Source organism: Trichosurus vulpecula, chromosome 2 (genome assembly GCF_011100635.1).
Source record: "Trichosurus vulpecula isolate mTriVul1 chromosome 2, mTriVul1.pri, whole genome shotgun sequence".
Classification (NCBI taxonomy): Eukaryota; Metazoa; Chordata; class Mammalia; order Diprotodontia; family Phalangeridae; genus Trichosurus; species Trichosurus vulpecula.
Genome location: NC_050574.1, coordinates 268,953,390 through 268,974,321, shown reverse-complemented (window position 1 = coordinate 268,974,321; position 20,932 = coordinate 268,953,390). Strand labels below are relative to the sequence as shown.

The 20,932-nt window shown below is 43.1% G+C and overlaps 1 protein-coding gene across 1 annotated transcript in view; it reads left to right on the top strand.

Moving 5' to 3' along the window:
• The window catches only part of GRIK4 (glutamate ionotropic receptor kainate type subunit 4), a 457,202-nt gene that overhangs the window by 143,880 nt on the left and 292,390 nt on the right, over nucleotides 1–20,932 (top strand). Inside the window, exons 2-3 of the mRNA XM_036745295.1 lie at nucleotides 7,706–7,870; nucleotides 20,394–20,491. Of these exons, the coding sequence (XP_036601190.1) occupies nucleotides 7,706–7,870; nucleotides 20,394–20,491 (263 nt within the window). The remainder of the gene's footprint in view (nucleotides 1–7,705; nucleotides 7,871–20,393; nucleotides 20,492–20,932) is intronic.

Here is a 20,932-nt window from a genome sequence, read left to right as displayed (position 1 = left end):
CTAAGGAAAGTAAGGAGACCTAGGTTTACCACCAGGGCCTGTTTCTGTCTCACGGTAGGCAAACCACTTACTGCCCTGGGCACCAGTTTTCCAGCTTTCTGCCTTTTTCTTATTCCCTTCCAGAGAGATTTTGAGGTTGAATAAAGGGATATGTTGCCTGTGTTTTGAGCTCCTGGGAAAAGACAGCAGCTGAATCCAAGGCAGAAGCCATCAAAATAACAGTTCTTCAGATATTTCTAGCCACATTCTTTCAAGTAACTCAAAACAGTTTATATCTATCATTACCTCTCTCTTCCCTGCATCATCAGAAAGAATGGTGGAGGATTGTTTCAACCAAACATGTCTAGCTTATATCTCCTATATAATTATTCTAATTACCACTTTGGAGAGAATCAGATCTTGGGTTGCAAATCACGGTGGCCGCGTGGCTTATTCTTTCTCTTCTGGAATATGGAGTGCATCCCTAGCACTAGGAGAAACCGGGGGTGGGGACTCTTGTGTAGTCATCCTCCCAGATGCTTTAGCTGGAGGGAAAAAAAAAAACCCAAACAAAACATGTCTCTGAGGAGAAGGGCAGTCAGCCTGGGGTGGGGTAACAAGATTGAGATTGCCAGTATGTGAGAGCAGAAGACAGTAGGTTGCCCCAGGGGACTGAGTGTGCTGGGAAGAAGACATCTGTGCTGGGGTTTGCATTTCAGATGGATTGTGGCAATGTGCCATTTTTATATACTCCCAACCTCCAAGTAGATCTGTGTTCAGTGTCTTCTAGAACTAGCTTTAGAGGTGACTCCAGAAAACCGCATAATTCTCATCCCTCTTCCCCACCTCCGGCTTTCATTAGACCTGTTAAAACTTTCTTTCAGCAGTCACCTCACTCTTTGCATTCCCCTCTGCCTTCTGCCTTCATTCCTACTCTGCCCCATAACTCGACCAAACAGACTGTCACTGAGCTACCATTAGGGAAGACAAACAAGGACCCTTGGCTTTTCATTTCTCTTTCACAGCCTGGATCTGTGCTCCTATGTGTTGGCAGCTTGAGAATGAGGATCCTCTAGCCCTTGACCTGTCTGGCTCCCAGCAGAGCTAGACCACGGGGCTGGCCCAGAATCCTGCTCTTCACAAATTTGGAAGAGCATTGGGAGACTTATGGAATGCAGAGCATTCTTCACAAGGTTAACAGGGAGGAGGAATAGGACATTCCTAGGAGAGGAACAATATTAGTGCAACCTAAAATGGAGGTATAACTGGTAATTAAATTATGGTCTTTATTTATGATGTTTTCCTTTAATATTCATGTCTTTTTAATGATTGTGGGAATGTAAAGGATGAAGAGAAAGGGAGAAGGATTGGACATAAACTGAAAGCCAAACAACAAACCCGCAGCTAATTTAATTCATTTGACAAGTATTTACTGAGTACCTACAGTGCTAAGTAGGTGGGAGATACAGAATAATAATAATAGTTGACATTTATATAAGGCTTTGAAAAGGTTTAAAAAGCCTCTTACACTCATTTTCTCATTTAAGCCTCCAACAACCCTGTGAGATAGGTACTACAGGCATTATTTTCCCTGTTTTACAGCTGAGGAAAATGAAGCTCAAATAAATGAATGAGTTTGCCTATGTTCACACAGTAAATAAGTATCAGAGTCAGGATTTGAACCCAGGATCTCCCTACTCCAAGTCTAATCCATTTTCTAATATACCATGCTGCTTCTCAGAAATAGGTCAATTTCTGTTTTCAAGGAGTTTAGATCTGATTGGGAATACAAGACACATTCAACAACTCCTGGTGATTTTTCTTTTCTAATGTTTATGACCTCTGTCCTTTTATTTCCATCCCCCACTGCCATCACCCTAGCCCGGGCTCTCATCACCATAAGTTTAGTCTGTGGAAGATAATGTCAAAGATGACCAAAGCTTTAGTGATGGAGCCAATAATGTTGCTGTTGATACAAATTGGGAAGACCAGAAGGTGAACTGAGGGGAAAGATAAGGACTTAGTTTTGAACAACTTGAGTTTGAGGACATGATGGGATATCGAGGTGGAAATATTTATGATAAGCGAACAAAACTGCAGTTTAGCTGAGAAAGAGAAGAATAGAATGATGAAGAAAGAGCCTTGGGGAAGACTCAGAGTTAAGATGCTGCAGGAAGAGACAGAGCAATAGAGGTGGTGAAAAGGGAAGTGGTGAAAATTGGGATGTCATGGTCAGAGAAAACAAGGGGAATTCTGAGAGAAAATGTCTTCTACTACCCATGATGGTAGCCCTGATTCAGTAAGCTGAATTAGAAGGTTGTGGGGCTAGGAGCTCAGACAAGTAGGAAATGAATGACCCATGGTGGTCAAGGCTACCAAGTTCAAGGTAAGAATACTTTATCTAATTGACATATTGACACTGTTGTTAACCTGTGACTTTTCACTTGGATTCAGATTTGTATCAAGTAATATTCTTATTTTTGCCTCTTGAACACTCTTTGCTGAACAAAGAGACAAGACAACAAAAAAGATCCCTTGATGGCAGCTCTGATGATATTGGTCCATCTGGTGGTTGCAACCCATGGCTCCTTATTGACAAGTTTGGGACCTCGTCCTCATTGGCACCATTGGCAAATTCCTTCCCATCAACCTCCAAAGAAATAATCTACCAGTACTCTGCTAAATGCTTGATGAAGACATGTATCTTTATTGATTTTCTCATTGCTGTAAGGGAGAGACTCACTACAGGCTCAGAAAGCCTGAGTACTGTGCACACAGCTTTTCATTTGGTTGAGCAAGGCAAAACACTTTATAATCTCAGAGAAGCAAAATCAACTGGAGGGAGGGAGTGTGAGGTAGACACAGACAAATGAATGTATAGAAAGTTGGGAAATTAAAATTAATGAAAGTATTTTGACTGAACCACTGGGGCTAAGCAGTCTTGTAGGGGTCACTGGGAAAGAAAAGCCAAAATATTAACAGCAATTGATTAAAGCAAATTATAAAGGCAGATTACCAAAGTTTTATATGTTCTGCCCAACAGCATCAAGACTTCCTTTAGGACTGCAATGTCTAATCCACCCATAGCCCCCTTGCAGAAATGCCAAGCTTCTAGAAGAACAATAATGAAATACTTACCCTAAGGTTTACAGAGCATATAATTCTGATGGCCTGCCCAATACTCTCCTTAGCCATGGAGGCCAGGAGATCCCTCTCTACACATGGTTTCACTCTTGGGTGAGGTGAGAAAGAAAGAAGCCAATATCCAAGACCTCAGACAGGTCAAAAAGAGTAAGGATTGACTGAAGCATCTTGAAGTTTACAAGAAGGGTACCATAGTTTTAATCAGGGATAGATGCCAGGCTGCAAGGAGTTAAGGAGACAGTATATAGAAAACAATACCACACATTTGAGAAGTTTGGCAGTGTAGGAAGTAGACAATACAATAGTAGCTATATGGGAACAGGTTACAGAAAATCTGACCATGTCTCTCTGCTAAAGCTTTTCAAGGCTTTTTTTATGTCTTATTACTAGATGAATTAAAAAAAGACTTTTTATAAACATGTTAGATGTGGCACTTCTGACATTTGCTGTGGGCTCCTAGATTTCATGCTCATGTGAATCAGTTAACCTTGTTGGACTCCTAGGCTGAAACCTATGCTCTGCTCAAGCCATCAGTCCTAACCCATCCTAACCCCCATCATGGTGGACCTTCTAGAGAGATCTTTCTAGTGGAATACCCCAGGGATCTGTCTCTGTCTCTGTGAAATACATTTTTTTCAGAAACTCTGGTGAAGATATGTTTATCATATTTGTAAATGACACAGGCTGTAGGATTCTACCTTTAGAGATAGAAGGGACAGTAGTATCCAACTCCCACATTTTACAGATGAGAAAACTAAAACTCACAGGAATAAAGTGATTTCCTTGAGCTCACCTGGTAAAGTTGAGAAGGATAGATAGTAAACACACTGAATGACAGAATCAGGATCCAGAAAAACCTCAAAAGACTAAAATGAGAAGTTATATATAATAAGTTGAAATATAATAGTGGTAAATGCAAAGCCCTACACTTGAATTTTTTAAAAAACTCCATTACCCAAGTAAAGGATAAAGAAGGCATGGCTTAATAGTAGTTTATGTGAAAAAGATCTGCAGGTCATAGTGGATTTCAAACTCAATATGAGTGAACAGTATGACATGGGACCTTAAAAAAATAAAGCTGATATAATCTTAGGTTTCACAAAGTAAGAGAGTGTGTCCAGATAGAGGGAAGTGATCATCCTGCTATATCCTGCCCTGGTCAGACCAGATCTGAAATACTATATTTAGTTCTAGATGCGTTGTTTTAGGATGAAAGATCATTGTTTTTCTTTCTCAAAGACGACCAGTGATATCAGGAAAGTGATGTCTTGACTTGCAAGTGAATTGGATTTAAGTGAGGCAGGGCTGTGCAAAGTCACCAGACTCACTCTCTCCTCCAGAGTCATTCAGAGTCCAGTGGCAAGACATAGGTCAGGAGGACTGGCAATGGCCTTTAGGATGAAAAATGACAGACTGGAAAGGGTACAGAAAAAGTAGCCAGGATAGTGAGAGGACTAGGGAGCAAGCCACAGAAGGACACTGGGAATGTTTATCCTGGAGAAGAGAATCACTGGTGGGGAGAAGGAGAGAGAGGAGAGTAGGATACATGATGCTATCTTCAAGTATTGAAAGAGATGTCATAGGAAGAGAGATTACAGTTGTCCTGGAGGCCAGGTGGAGGGGGTAGGTATGGGAAAACTTCCTAAGAATGAGAACTCCCCCAGAGGAATAGGCTACTTTGACAAGTAATGGGCTGCCCATCCCAGGAGGTCTTTGGGTGGGGGTTAGATGACTACTGTACTTTATGGAGAAGTTTTAGAGGAATGAGTAAGTGTAGACTGGATTTTATGACCTCTAAGGTCCCTCTACCCCCCAAATTTGAGATTCTGTGATTCTATGAATTGCCTTGAACAGATAATCCTGCTTTCTACTTTACTGAGGAGACTGAAGCCATTTGGGGGTGAACTCCCTCATAGTTCCCCCCTCTACTTCTTAATATTTCTCTTTCTCTCTCTCTCCCTCCAAACTTAGCCTCTCATCCTTCCCACCACTCTCAAAGGCAGTGTCTGTCCTCCCCTCCAGTCATGCTTGAGGTCCCATCTGTTCCCATATCCACCCTGCTTCCATATTTCTCCTCAGTTCTCTCTAGCATCCTCAGTATCTCCCCTTCTACTTTGTAAGTTTCCCCAGGATATGGAGGAGACCTAAGGAGAATAGACATGAAAGCTCTTTGAGTCCATGAATAAAAATCCATTATAAAAGATTAGACTTGTTCTGGGCCAATCTTTGTGGATAGAGAGTGAGAGCTTGAACTGATGAGTGGAAGTTATAGGGAAGCAACTTTCAGCTTAGCACAAGGAAAGACTTTCTTGAAAAGTCACAACCATCCAAAAATAGTATGAGGTAGTGAGGAGTTCCTTATCACAGGTGGTATTCAGGAAGGGTTGGATAACCATGTTTTCCTGGAGGTGGTGGATATTAGAACTAGCATGAGACATAAATAGTAAATAAATAAATCCATGAATGCTATGACCCCATGATTCTCAGACATGAGATGAAGAGAGAGGAAACTGCCTCATGAACTAAGGTCATCATCATTCAATCAGCCCACTGAAAGAGTTAATTAAAATCTCTCTGTAGGTTAGGACCAAACCTGGTACCCAAGGGTATCCTTACTACCCTGGCATTACTTAGAAGGGCAGTTCCTGGTTCTTCTAGTCTCACCACAGTCTGTTGGCTCCTCCCCTCAGCAGCGAGAGGAGATGAGGGAGAATTGTGCCAGACCAGAATGCTCCTTATTAGACAATGTCTGGGAGCTGGGAGCATTGTGCCCCTGGCCTGCATGGCAGCCCTGTGGGACCGTAGGATTATGCTTGAACACCGGGTTGCATATCAAGCTGCGTGTTCGCTGTGCTCAGACATACTGCTGTCTTTGCTCAACCCTCTGGTCTGTCTCCAGGGACCTGTTGAGAAGTGAGTGTACTGGTTGGTAACTACCTTATTAAGGAACTGATCTCCTCATATTCCCCAGAGGGAACCCAAAAGGCCCCTTCTGCTTTGATTTCTGTAGCCCTAGGACCCATATTTCTGTTAGGATTGTAATTATAGTGATCGAAACATTTATTGAGGCCAACAGTCACTGCAATTCCAAGGATGGAATTAATCACCGGCCGAACCAGAAAGGAAAGCAGGATAGAGAGTTGGTAGGGCCCTGGGGGAACTGTGGACATCAGTCAGTCAAGACGTACTTTCTAAACGCCCCACTGCATGTAGAATCTTGTGTTAGAAGAAAGGGATGAAAAAAAAATTTCTTGAAGAAAAGGAGGGTGTTTTTGGCCTAGAGAAAACTTAGGGTGGACATGATAACAGCCTGTAAGGATTTTAGGGGCTGTCAAGTGAGAGAGGGATTAGACTTGTTCCTCTTGGCCCTAACGGGCAGAATTAGAAGCAAGGGATGGAAGCTGTAAAGAGGCAGATTTAGGTTTGATGTCAAGTTTAAAAACTTCCTAACGATGAGAGCTGTCCCAAAGCAGAATGGGCTGACATGATAGCCACAGTGATGATGGCCATGGTGATATAGCTAGTGTGTATATAGTCCTTCAAGGTTTGCAAAGCCCTTGATGGATGCTATCTCATTTGATGCTTGCAGCAATCCTGGGAAGTAGGTGCTAATTATTTAATCCTTTTAAAGTTGAGGAAACTAAGACTGAGACAGCTTTAGTGACTGGCCCAGGGTCACACAACTTTTAAGTGTCCAAAGGCAGGATTTTAAATCGGGTCTTCCTGACCCCAAATACAACGATCTTCTCCAAAATGGAGACTACATGACCATTTCTCAGGGACACTATAGAAGGCATCCCTGTTCAGGTAAAATTGACCAAGATGACCTCTGACGTCCCTCCTCAACTTCAGAATTCAATGATTTTAGGAGAATTGGTGGCTGCCTCCCCACCACACCCTCAGTCAAAGTCCCAAATATTTCACACACACCCTTCCCCCATCCTGATCCCCTTAGACAACCAGCTTTGACCCTTATTCTCTCTTTGCCCTAAGACTTTTGTGATATAAATGTTCCGTCATCTGTTAATGAGATAGTTTGGTGCTTATATGATGCCCGTATGTTCTGTGTACAGAGGCCCGTATCAGTGGGTTTGTCTGAGACAGTATGCCAGATAGGAGCCAGATCTGGGCAGTTCTCTTTGTTTCATCCTCTGGTGGGTGCTGAAGATAAGCAGACCTTTACTAAAGGCTTTGATGTTGATTATGATAATGAGGATGTTAGAAAATAGATTCTCTTCCCTGGAGGAGTTTCCCATCTGCCAGGGGACAAGGACCCAGAAGAATGTAAAAGCAGCATAGGCTGACCATTCTTGTTATTAGACTTGTACCGTGGCCTCTCAGAAGACCTTAATCTTGAGGCGGTTTTGAAGATGGGGTGGGTTTTATAAATCAAGAGGAGGAAGAGTGAGCAGCAAAGCACCAGGCTGTTTCCCACCTGCAGAGATAACATGGCATAGCGGTTGGAATCAAAGCCCCAAAGCAAATCCTGTGGAAGTCACTGTCCTTTATAAAACAAGGGGTTTGGGGTTGGTGATCTCTAGGAAGCCTAAGTCTGTTCTCTCCTGTGGTTGCTTCCCCATAGCCGCAATCCTGGACGACCCGATGGAGTGCAATCGAGGTGAGAGGCTGTCCATCACCCTGGCCAAGAACCGCATCAATCGGGCTCCTGAGCGGGTGGGGAAGGCCAAGGTGGAGGTAGACATCTTCGAGCTGCTGAGGGATAGCGAGTACGAGACGGCAGAAACCAGTACGTACAGTGTGCCGGGGCTGCCCCTCCTCCCTGCTGGGGCCACCTTAGTATCTCTTCTGTGTACCCTGTATATGAACTGGTGGGGGGAGGCCCAGAGGTCCCCTCATTAGAGAACACTGGGAACCCAAAGCTCCCTGGAGTTATAAATGTAGTGTCTGGTTTTGTTGCTAGTACTATAGCAAATTAAGACCCAGAGAAGGCTGCACATCATTCTTTCATTCACTCGCCCACCTATCCCCATCCCTGCCTAGCATTTGTATACGTCAGCAACTACAAAGGACCCGTGGATGAATGCCAAAGACATAGACACAAGGTCCTTGCTTTCAAGGCACTAACTCGATGAATATTTGATTTTTCTTTTTTTTAGGGGCAGGGTATGTCTTAGGGAAGGGAGGCTTATAAAATGATGCTGCTCCCTGGCCTTTTGCAATGCTGCTAGGGGACAGCTTGACAAGATAACCTTCCTGTTTGCTGTACAGTCCATCACTGAAAATAAATAGCTTCTGATTTGGAACAAAAGGAGGCATTGTTATAAACTGATGTACAAGACCAGCCTCTACCAGCCCAGTCAGATGAGGGTCCCGCCTACGTGCCAAGCCTTACAAGGAAGAAGATTGCACCTCCTCCCTCAGCCACCCATTCTAGCCTTTGGCAAGCCTTATGGACAAAAATTGTTTCCCTATTTCACATGTTTAGCATCATGTGATAATATTCTGAGCAAATGGCCCTTCAGGTTCTCATTCATCCACAGCATAGCCCACAAAATAATGGGTGCAGGATCATAGAATTCAAGCTGCGAAGGACCTTATCTAGTCCAGATCCTGCTGGCTGCTTGCTCCCTAGTGCAGCCTATTGAAATGTAATTGGGAAATGTTTAACAAAATAAATAAAAACACAACATAGATAATGTTCATTTGTAATTTTCTAACTCAATCTGTAGCCTACAAGTATTTTTTCTGTTTGAGTTTGACACCACTGACTTAATCCAAATCCTTCATTTAAAGATGAGGAAGCTGAGGACCAGAGAGGTGAAGACATCTGTGAAGACATTTGCTTGAGGTCACACAGGTAGCAAGTGTCAGAGCTGGGACTTCAATCTCAGGCCTCTGACTTTAATCCCAGAACTCTTTCCACTTGATCACGTGGCCTCCCTTGGCATCAGTCAATCAATTAGCAATTGTTTGTTATTTCTTATAATGTTTTATTTTTAGAAAATATATTAATTTTTATAAATAAGAAATTATTATTATTATTCGCCAGGCACTGTACTAAGCCATTAGGATACTTCTCCCACCGCAACCACCCAACATAAATGAGCATATTCCAAATGAGGTCAGAAACGTCAGCCTGGTTTGGAGGATTGTTTTGCTCTTGGGGAGTGAGGGGGTGGTGTTGGAGATTTAGATAGGAGCCAGCTTTCTGCCCATTTGGGTCGCCCATGCTCTGAAGCCATCTTCTCATTCCCTCTTCCCATCCCTTCCCAGCTCCTCTGTGCTGGGCTGAGCAAACAGATTGACCCATCATGGTTGGTGGTCATTAGCAGATGTAAATTTCCTTTCCCTAGAGCAACTTGGGCTGCACATATGGTGGATCCAGCTACTGTACTTTGTAAAGTCAATACATCTAAAATATTAAGCCAGATGAATCGAGGGAATAAAAGGAACTAATATCTTTATCCCGCATTGTAAAGCTTCTGGGCATCTTTTTAATGCCCCCTTTTCAGGTCGGCAAAGTGCTCCCAAGTAAGGAAGATGCTTCTGGCCCCTGGATTCAGCTCTTACATTTCAATGAGGGCTTACTACATCATTAGCGCTTGTCAGGAAGAAAGACACCATTATCTTTTTATCCTAATGGCCTTTCATTCCGAGCCAGAGTTGGGTCTCCTGGGTTTAAAGCAGCCATGCAGGTAGTTTTAAAAATGTACCAGCCTGTATTTTTCTGTGGGCCCTCCCCACTCCTTAACTATTCCCATGCCCCACAACCCTCACACTTCCACAAAGAGGGATTTGCCGGGGTAGAGTCCAATAGTGGACATTGAAGGACTGGGCTCCCTGGACCGGATCTGTGCTCCTCGAATGGTCTGGATTTGTTCGAAACAATACTTGAGATGGTGATGGGTGAGTGAAGAGGAGGGTAAGTGAGGAGAAATAAGAACAGCTCTGGCTTCTCTTTTGTTGGCTTTAATTTCCACACCCCCACACACTTACACACTTCTAAGTAAGAGTACATGCTGTTCCAGAGAGCCCTCTCCTGCCTTCTCTCTTTCTACCTTCCTTGCTCTCCTTTGTTTCTGTCTTTCCCCCCTCCCTCTCTTCATAGAGCTGATAGAGGTCCTTGAGTCCAACCTCCCTATTTTACAGACAAAGATTCAGAGGATGAGAAAGGTTAGGTGACTTTCTCCGTGTCACATACTAGCAAATGTCCGAGCCAGGATTCAAACCCACGTCTTCCTGACTCCAACTCCAGTGCCCTGTTTTCTGAGCCACCAATAGAGTACTGGACTTGGAGTCAGGAAGGCTTGAGTTCTAATCCTGACTCAGACACTTACTACATCTGGGACTCTAGTGCAAGTCACCTAATCTTATTTTCCTTAGCTGTAAAATGGGTGGAATAGCGACACTTAAACTCATAGGGTTGATGTGAAGATCAAATGTGGTAACAGGCAAAGTGCTTTGCAAACCTTAAAGCCCTCTATACATGCTATTGTTGTCCTTGTATACATACATACATACGTACATACATATATATATATACATACATATATATATATATATATGTATGTATATATATATCTTAGGCTTTCTCTCCCTTCCCTTTCTCTTTGTTTTGGCTCTTTTCCCCACCCCCACCCTCCCACCACTCTCCTGGTGTTTCTGTCTTTTAAAACTCAGATGTCTGATGGAAGGATGGGTATGGTTGCTGCTGGTGTAAGCTCTGTTTATAGGCAAGGGCTCTAGGTCCCCCCCCACCCCACCCCAGCTGTCCTGCTCTTCTCAAGAAGCCAGCAACCCTAATGGAGAAGCCCCGGGTAGCAAAGATTTCCCATCCCTTCTGTCGCATTGGAGAGTTAATGAAGTTGACAAGGAAGAAGAGTGGGAGGGCAAGGAGAGGCACTTCCCAACTTTGGCAAGGCTCTGGCTTGCCTTTTTTCCTGAAGGCTTGGAGCCATCAGGCCCATGCCAGTTGGCATGGTGAGCCTCTGAAAGGTTCAAGGAGCTCTGAGACTCTGAATGATCTGTCCAAACCTCATATCTACTCTTGTAGAGCCAGGGAATTCACTTCAAGGAGAGGAATTCTCCTCGACATGCCAATTGTGTTTAGATAGTCTCTTCAGAGAGAACCAGCCAGCCCTAAAGAACTCTGTGCCTCAGTTTACCCAATCAGCCAATCTACAAACATTTCTTAAATACTTCCTACTAAGCTGTGTAAAGTGCTAGGGACACAAAGAAAGGCAAAAATAGACCTTGCCTTCAAAGAGCTTACATTCTAGTGGGATAGACTACATGTAAATAATTAGGCACATACAAGATATATACAGAATATATGGAAGGTAACCTTAGAGGAGGAAAGTTTTATCAGATGTAGAGACTGGGAATGGCCTCCTGCAGAAGATGGCATTGGAGCTGAATCTTGAAGGAAACAAGGAATTCTAAGTGGTAGAAGGGAGAAGGGAGGGCTTTCCTAGTATGGGAGATAGCCACTGCAGACACAGAGACGTGGTCTATTGAAAGAGGACTTAGGGCCAGGTAGGTGGTAGAGCACTGGTCCTGGAGTCAGGAGGACCTGAGTTCAAATCCGGCCTCAGACACTTGACACACTTACTAGCTGTGTGACCTTGAAAAAGTCACTTAACCCCAATTGCCTGGCCCTCCCCCCTCCAAAAAGGAAAAAAAAAGAAAAAAAGAGAGAGGACTTGACATAGATTAAAGGTACCGGGCTCCTATCCAGGTCTGACACTAGTCATGTCTTTTAACCTAAGACTCAGTTTCTTTATCTATAAAACATGAATAATATAATATTTACTCTATTAACCACATAGGACCAGAGTGAGGGCAATGGTTTTAAAGCCTTAACATTTTAAACCTTAGATATTATTATTTGCTACTACCACTACCACCCACTCCAGGGAATCTATGTGAGTGGCATTTTTATAAACCTAATCATATATTAAAAGCTGAAATTTACTTAACACTAATATTTGCAAAAATACTCTCCATATATTTTCTTGTTGGATCTTCACAACTGTCTTTCGAGGTAAATACTAGAGATATTGTTAGGGCAATGCTTCATGATGAGGCTCACAGAAATTAAATGGCTCACTCATGGTCACATGATTAGTGACAGATGTAGGATTCGAACCCATGGCATCCCTTCACTGCTAGGCCAGCACCCATACCATTATACAGTGCTATCACTTCACAAGGGCTTAAAAGGAACACTCTGGTTATTCCCTTTGTCAAGTGAAAAATCATGCCTTCATTATCCGTTAGGCAAAAACACAATTTTCACATGGTGGATTTGCTCACTCAGTGAAACCTGTTGCTTTCCTCCCATCTCTCCTGCCTTCCCACTATCACTACTTCAGACTTCCTGTATTTGACTTTTGAAATGCCAGATCTTAGATCACTAATAATAGAGATGGGCAAGACCCATGAGGTCTTCATCTCCCTGGCAGCCCTCCCACCCTTATCTTATCTCCATCTCAACCCTTCTTTCTCAGTAAACTCCTACAAGAAATTGCTCTTCCCTTTTCCCATAGCTCTTAGTCTGTTTCCTGACTAAGTACAGTCTTCATAGGAGTTGGCCGCCTCCTAAACCCCCTTGAAAATTCACCTTTTTGCAGCCTCTGCCAAAGCCAGTGGGAGATTTCATTTCCCCCAAGGGTTCCACAGTCATAAACTCAACCAAGGATGCTTTTCTTTGTCTCTATGAAGCCAGGTGCATCAGCAGCAGCCCACATCATTTTTCTTTCATGACACTTTGATGACCCACCACCATTAGAACCCTGCAGTTAGAGCACACACTGAGGAAGGTATACATGGCACTAGCTAGCTGGACCCATTGGTTCTGCATGAAATCAAGACAGATCTGTCCTGAGGCCTTCTCCACCCTGGCAGAGCTTTCAAAATCACGAGTTGTCAGAGAGGCAATGGCTTGTACAGTAGACAAATGTGGAGCCTGGAATCATCCATTAAGAGTTGGGAGGAGCCTCTAAGGCCATCTTGTCCCATCTCTTTATTTTACATATGATAGAAATGAAAGAAGTTAAATTAGGCTGAGGTCACACCTGTGAAAGGGCTGGGTTTGAATTCTACTTTCTTTGTTGCATGACCTTGGGAAAGTCTCTAAAGTAAGGGTGTTGGACGAGATGACCTCAAAGCTCCCTTCCATCTCTAAATCTACAAGCTAGGGCAGCAGTGTGGCATAATGAAAAGCACCTTGGACTTGAAATCAAAAGACTTGAATTTTAAATACATACCTTCATACACACATATTTGTATATGTATGTATGTATGTATGTATGTATGTATGTATATGTATATATGTATGTATATGTATATATGTATGTATGTGTATATATAGGTATAAAGGTATATGTATATATGTATATGCATATATGTATTTTTGTACATGCGTATGTATTTGTCTATATACATGCATGCATATATGTATACATACACACATATAATACACATACATATACATACATGTATGTGTATGTATACATAAAAAATGCTGGGCCTAGAGTCAGGAAGACCCAGGTTCAGATCCCGTCTCAGATATTTACTAGCCGTGTGACCATGGGCAAGTCATTTTACCTACTCTTTGCCTCAGTTTCCTCGTGTATGAAATGGGGATAATAAGATCTTCCTTCCACAGTTGTTGTGAGGATCAAATGAGATAATATTTGGGAAGCGATTAGCACAGTGCCTGGCACATAGTAGGTGCTGTGTATGTGTTAGATGATGTCATCACTTCTCTGAGTCTATCTCCTCATCAGCAGAATTAGAGGTGTTGGCCTCTGTAGACCTTGAGGTCTCTCGTGGCTTTAGATCTGTGCTCTATGGGTCTAAGACCAGTCCTAAGTTGGAGGTAGTGAATCCCTATGAATTCTCTTTCTAGGAGCTCCCTGAGATGAATGAAGGCCAGAGCAGGAACAAGGTTTTCACTCTTAAATACTGAGCTGAGGTGGAGAAAAGTATTAACATAACTAAACCTCATCAACCATCCCTTTAATAAAACTTTAATAAATAATAACAATAATAGACACAAGTGAGATAATATTTTTAAAGCGCTTATTACAGTGCCTGGCACCTAGTAGGCTCTATTAATTAATTAATACTGCTCATTCTCTTCTCCCTTCCATTCATTTTGATACGGAGAATGGGAATGTTATATAGCACCTACTGTGTGCTGGGCACTGTGCCAAGTGCTTTTTATTATTATCATCTCTTTCGGTCCTCACAAAACCCTTCCATTTAGGTTCTATTATGGTTCCCATTTCACAGTTGAAGAGACAGGCTAACAGAGGCTAGGCTGCTTGATGAGGGCCGCACAGCTGGGAATCTGAGGGTGGATTTTTGACTTGGGTCTTCCTGATTCCAGGCCCAGCACTTTCTTCGCTGCACCACCCGCTGCCCTTTACATTTACAAAATGCTTCACACACATGACTCAATTTCGTCCTCCCGATAGCCCGGTGAGGTAGGTACCACAAGTGTTAAGATTCTCACTTTACAGATGAGGAAAATGGGGTTCAAAGACTCGCTCCAAAGTGTCTGATGGGCAGCTACGTGGCGCAGTGGGTAGAGCGCTGGGCCTGGCGTCAGGAAGACTCATCTTCGTGAGTTCAAATCTGGCTTTAGACCCTTACTAGCTGTGTGACCCTGGCCGAGTCACTTAACCCTGTTTAATTCAGTTCCTCATCTGTAAAATGAGCTGGAGATGGCAAAGTACTCCAGTCCCTTTGCCAAGAAAAACCCAAATAAGGTCATGAAGAGTCAGACGTGACTGAACAAAAATACAACAATACAACAAAATATCTTATTAGTTAAGTAGAACAGTCAGAACTCGAACCCAGGACTTCTACCTTCAGGTTCAGTGCTCCTTCCACTACACAGGCTTGAGTAGGGTTCAACACTGTTCTAGGCCCCATATGGGGTTCAAGGGAGCATCCAACATGAGTTTATAATCTCAATGAGGAAACAGGGTATGCATGCAGGCATGAAGAGTACAGTATAACATTAAGGGATGGGATTAACAGTAAATTTTATAGGAGTGGGGAGGGAAATGGGTTAGCAGTGAAACTAGGTATGGGGGAGGAGTATTAAGGGAAGACCTCATGATCAAGCTTGAGCTAGATTACAAGAAAGATAGTATTTAGACAAAACCAAACCAAAAAAAACAGAATGTCATTCTAGCCAAGGTCCAGAGGGGAGAACAGACTGGCTAAAAGTGGAAAGTTGGAATAGGGGATAGTAGCAAATTAGACTGGAGAAGGAGCTTGGCACCCAACTGTACATTAAGAATCATGAATGCCAGGTTAAGGAATTTGGGGTTTATCCTAGACAGGAGGGTGTGGAAAGTTTGTAGTTCTCAGGATACTAATAGAAGAAGAGATAACAATCCAGATAAGCCTGAAGTCATCTGACTTCAGTATGCAGAAATACCCACATGCACAGACATTAGCTTAAAATAGCACTGAGACATTTGGGACACCCTCTGTATCTACTCTAGCTCACATTTTCACATTCAACTCCTTCCCACTTTATGAGAGAACCTTCAGAAACTTAGGGCAGGGTTTCCCAACCCAAACCATATTATAGCCTGATAAAATCTTTAAGTGTTTTTCCCCCTCAAACTACCCTCCCTTCGCTCTAAAGCTTTAGCACTGGGACTTCTCAAGGGAGTGGAAGCCATGAGCTAGAGAAGAAGGAGTGCGAGGAACAAGATGGAGAGAAGGAGGAAGATAAGGAGCCAGTTTTTAAAGCTTATGTGTTTTAAGAAGTAAAGCCACTTGGTAATAAAGGCTTGCAGAATGGGAGGGGGGAGTCTGTCTAAAGACTAGTGTTTAGAAAACATGGACCTAGAGTGCCATGGGGAGCAGGCTATAGCATCACCAGGATTAGTTCATTAAGTGTCTTAACCGGCAGTTGAGAATTAACACTGGCTTTGAAACCTCTGGGCACATGGCATCCTACAATGGAGAAATGATCTGTTCCCAAATTCAGGGCAGTAATGGAGTCCATTGGAGTGTTCAGGGCATGAAAGGCCTTTCTCAGGACCTCCATCTATGGCAGGGCCTGTCTTTTCATCAGCCACATACTCCACGTGAACCTTTGGCCTTTCCTCCAAAGCACTCTTTTACTAAGTTCTTACAATATCTCTGAGAGGGAGGTTAGACAGGGATTGTTTACTCCGTGTCATAGATGAGAAAATTGGGACCCCATACAAGTTGAGTGACTTTTACAAAGGTCACAGAGCCAGGCAGGAGTTTAATTATTTCCTTCTAACCTCAAGTTCTTTCTACTAAACTCTTTATTTGATCAGAGATTAGTTCCCATAATGGGAGCTGTTGTTAATCCACACATACCTACAGGTCTTCCCACCTCCTCTAGGCCTCCATACAGCTGCAGAACATGAAAACTAGAAGAAACCATAGAGGTCACCTGATCTGACTTCATCCTTTATCACCAGAGAAGGCTGAGGCTCAGAATTAAGTGACTTGTCCAGGCTACACTTGGAGGAAGACCCAGGATTAGAACTCAGGTTTCCTGGCTCTTAGTTTGATAGTATTTTTGTCTTTTTATATGCAGATATACATACATACACACATAAACTGTATGTGTGTGTATATATATATATATATATACACATAACATATATACATATATATTTTCCCTTTTTATAAAAATGTCAGTCATTCACCCGTATACTCCCCCACAATTGAATTCTGCACAGTAACAAAGGAAAAAAAAATAAGTAAAACCAACTGACAAAACACCCATGTGTGACAGTGTGAGCAATAGTGTACACTCATAGTCCCAGGACTCTCTGCTGAGAACAAGGAGGTGTGCTGGGTGTGGGGTCCATCCAGTACAATTTCCAGTATCCCATTCAGTCTCTGGTTTGTCTTGAGGGAGGGCTCCTGCTTAGGCTCAGGGAAGAAATAAATCAAGAAGGACTTACTCTTTATGCCTGACCCCCTCCTCTTTCCTCCCTTCTCCCACTGTCCCAAAGTTACCACCATTCACATTGCATCTGAACCCCAAGTCAAGGCTACAGTAGATGCTACAAGGGGTAGGGATCCCGGGTGAGCTAAAGCTCCTCCCAAAGCATCCTATCTCCTCACCTTGGTCCTTCACCTAACACAGCCATTGGCACCTGTTATTAAGTAAGCACTTAATAAATGTTTTCACATTCATTCATTCATTCATTCATTCCTTTAGATGCCCTAGGAATTCCCCACTGAACACCATTCCCTACTGATAACTGGGAGAATTTCGTTACTGTGACAATGTCATTCACTGCTCAACTTTCTCACTTGCTTACTGCCTCATGGACCAGCCTTTCCCTATTTCTAACCTCACTACCCACACTTTCCTCTGCCTTCATTGCAGAAACCACTGGGCTTCCAGAGAGTTACAGGTGAGGCTGCTGGCCTCAGCAATCAATCACCGGAAGACTTTGGGTAGTTATAGGGTTAAGCCACTGGCAAATTGTGGCTAATCATAATGAGTGCAGCCTCTCTCTAGGCCAGAGGAACCTTCAAGAGAAGGGAACTACATACCAGATTCCTGGAAACCCCTTAACACCATCAGATTGTATTCTTTTAAAAATAGATTTTTATTGATATTTAGTTTTACCTTGCCTAGACTTCCCCTATATCTCTCCCTTAATCCCTCCCTGAGAGGCATGTCTTATAAGAATTAAAAAAGGAAAAAGAAAAAAATCAGCAAAACCAATCAATACATCAAAACAACAACCCCAAAACAAACACCACTGACTTTATATTCAGTGTCCGTACCTATGGAGTCTCCACTTCTGCCAAAGAAGATAGGAGAATTCTTCTCATATCTCTTATTTTGGCAAAGCTTGTTTTTTATAATTTCACAATATTCACTTTTAATTGTTTTGTGGTTGCTGTTCTTTCTGTTTACATTCACAGTCTTTGTATACATTGTTTCCCTGTCTCTGCTTTCTTCACTCTGTATCAGTTCATGAAACTCTTTCCACACCTTTCTGGATTTATCATGCTTATTGCTCCTTACAGCACAGTTATCTTACATTCATGTACCACAATTTGTTTAGTTTTTCTCCAATAGATGGGCATCTACTTTGCTTCCAGTTTTTTGCTACCACAAAAAGGGGCTGCTATCAGTATTTTGGTGTATGTGGAGCCTTCCCTTTTGTCATTGATCTCCTTGAGATACCTATGGGTGGCATACATTCTAACCAAATGAGACCACTAGCTGTTCCCTGAGCACCATCTGCCTCCATGGGTTCAGAAAGGTCCTCCCCAGCACCTAGAAACTTCTGAGAGATCCATTTCTCCAAAGGGGCACCTAAGCCAGTTCTTGGCCATATGGTTCAACGGGTAAGACTTTGGAACAGAAAAGCAGGTTCCAGCCCTGGTCTTGTCCCTGACTTGTCAAGTGGTCTTCACCTGGCTTGTGCAGAAGTCAGTTCTAACTGACTCTGGAGAACCTATTATCAGATTTTCAATGAGAGTATTTACATCTCAGAAGTCATCAAATGCTACAGATCAGGACTTGACTTACTGTCTTGTTGATTGCCTAGACCAATAGTGTTAAACCCAAATGCTGGCCATGTATTTGACTTAAAAATCTAATACTATCGGTGTTTTATTGTATTTTTATTTTGTTAAATATTTCCCAATTACATTTTAATCTGGTTCCTGCTGCACTTGGGAATGTTGCTGAAAGCCCATGAGGCCCAGACTTAAGAAAGTGATGGAGAAAATATTAATAATGCAGATTAAACTTAAAAGTGTATAATTTTTTACCAGCACACCCTTGCTCTCCGCCACACTTTCCTGGACTTGGAAAATTACTTTACCTGATAGACAATGTAGTAAAAATGATAGAACTACCTAGAGTAAAACTTGTAATTAGGGTACTGAGTAATTGTGTACCATTCATCTTAGTTGTGAACAGGGATGCCCTTGGCTGTAGCTTGTTTGTTCGCATATAGATGCACAGAGATGCAAACAGAAAGGAAATGGAAAGATAAAGTAAGAGATAAAGGACAAGCACACTCCTTTTCCTTTTTTCTTTATCGTGCTGTCTCTGATCTTTTCTCACTTCTTCTCTCTCTTCTTTTATTGTCCCACTTTTAAGTTCTACCTGAGTTTCTTCTCTCATCGGTCTCTCAGGCTAATAGCTCTCTCTTCTTTTGTCTCTCTCACAGCTACTCTTTTGATTTGCTTCTTTGTCTCTAAGTCTGGTTCATTCCTCTGCCTTGATTTTCTCTCTTTCCTTTTCTCTGGCTGTCTGCTTGTGACTGTCTCTTTGTCTATCCCCTGTCTCTGTCTCATTTTCCCCCTTTTGTTCTCTGCCTTTCTGTCTGCATGTGCCTATCTTGTTGGCTCTGTCTCTGTTCTCTCCCTTTCTACCTGCGTGTCTCCTATTCTCTCCTCTATCTATCTGTTTACACATGCCTGTCTCTTTCTGCCACTATCTCTTGCTTTTTCTCTCTCTCTCTTTTCTCTTTATATCTAACCCTCAAGTCTCTGTTCTCTTGCCATAGGCATCCTTTATATCCTCACTGTCTCTCCCTAACATACTGTTTTATGGACTCTGAGGGTGGGGCTGAGAGGGAGGAGTATCTGGGGAAAGACAAGTACTTCCTTCAGGTGACTAAGTTCTGTCATTTAACTGATAGGTCACTGGGGACAGACACATCCCCAGGCTCCCATTCGGGAGTGTTGCTGGAATTAAACCAACCAGGGCCTACATGTGTCCCCCCCATTAACCCTCTGTCTTGTGACAATACACACAATTTATGCCCCTTTATCTGTGGCAGTATGTTGCCATAACCTGGGTCATTTCTTCATTTGATATCTTCCATAAACCTCAATAAACCTGTCCTGGAACAGAGTAGTTCAGGGAACACAGTGGCAGCTTCTCTGGAAAGGTTGGGGGTAAGGTGAGGGGAGTGGGGAAAGGAGAGACAGTGATACAGGCTGCACTGAGCAGGGTATAGGGGTAAGGTCACTGGATTTGGAATCAGAGGGCCTGGCTTTGTTCTGCCGCTTACTAAGCTTATGTGACCTTTGGCAAATGACGTTGGCAAATCTGAGCCTCGGTTTCCCCATGAGTAAATTAGAGGGACTGGACTTGAATCTTGTCACTTAATGACCTGTGGAGTCCCCTTCGGCTCTGACTTTCTACAACTCAGGGCCCCAGTCCATGGGGTGGAGGGCTAGGAACTGAGCCAGACCTGCTGGGTAACATGTGTTTCCTTTCTTGCTCTGGAACTCCTTCGGGCCACCCGGTACAGTGTGCCAGATACTCCCAAAGGGGGTAGTAGCTGTCTTGGGACCTTCTTCTAGCCCTGCCTCCAGCTCCATCATCAGCAACATCTGTGGGGAGAAGGAGGTAAGTGCTGGGTCTGGGGAGAGGGAAGAAGGAAATAGGGTAGATGCTGGGGGATATGACCACCTGTGAGAGATGAGCTTGCCTTCAGCTGGAAGTCTCTGAAATTTTTAGGAAAGAAGCAGTCATAGAATCATATATGTTTCTGGCTAGAAGGGCCCTCAGGCACACTTTCTGGATTCTATCCCTGGGCCTCTGAGAACACTACCTCTCCAATGGGGTGCTGTGAAAGATGTCTAGAATGAGAAATGTCCTTTTTCTCTCTGAATGGCTACTTGCCAAGCCAAGAAGTCACTCCTCAAGTCTAACCTAAATTCTTCCTGCTTTTGGTTCATTCTAGTTCTATCCTGGGGCAGGGGTAGGAGGTACCAAAACCAGTTATGACAGGAAGTCCCTGGCAGGAAACCATCAGTGATTATAGCTGCCCATTGAGTCCTAGAGGTT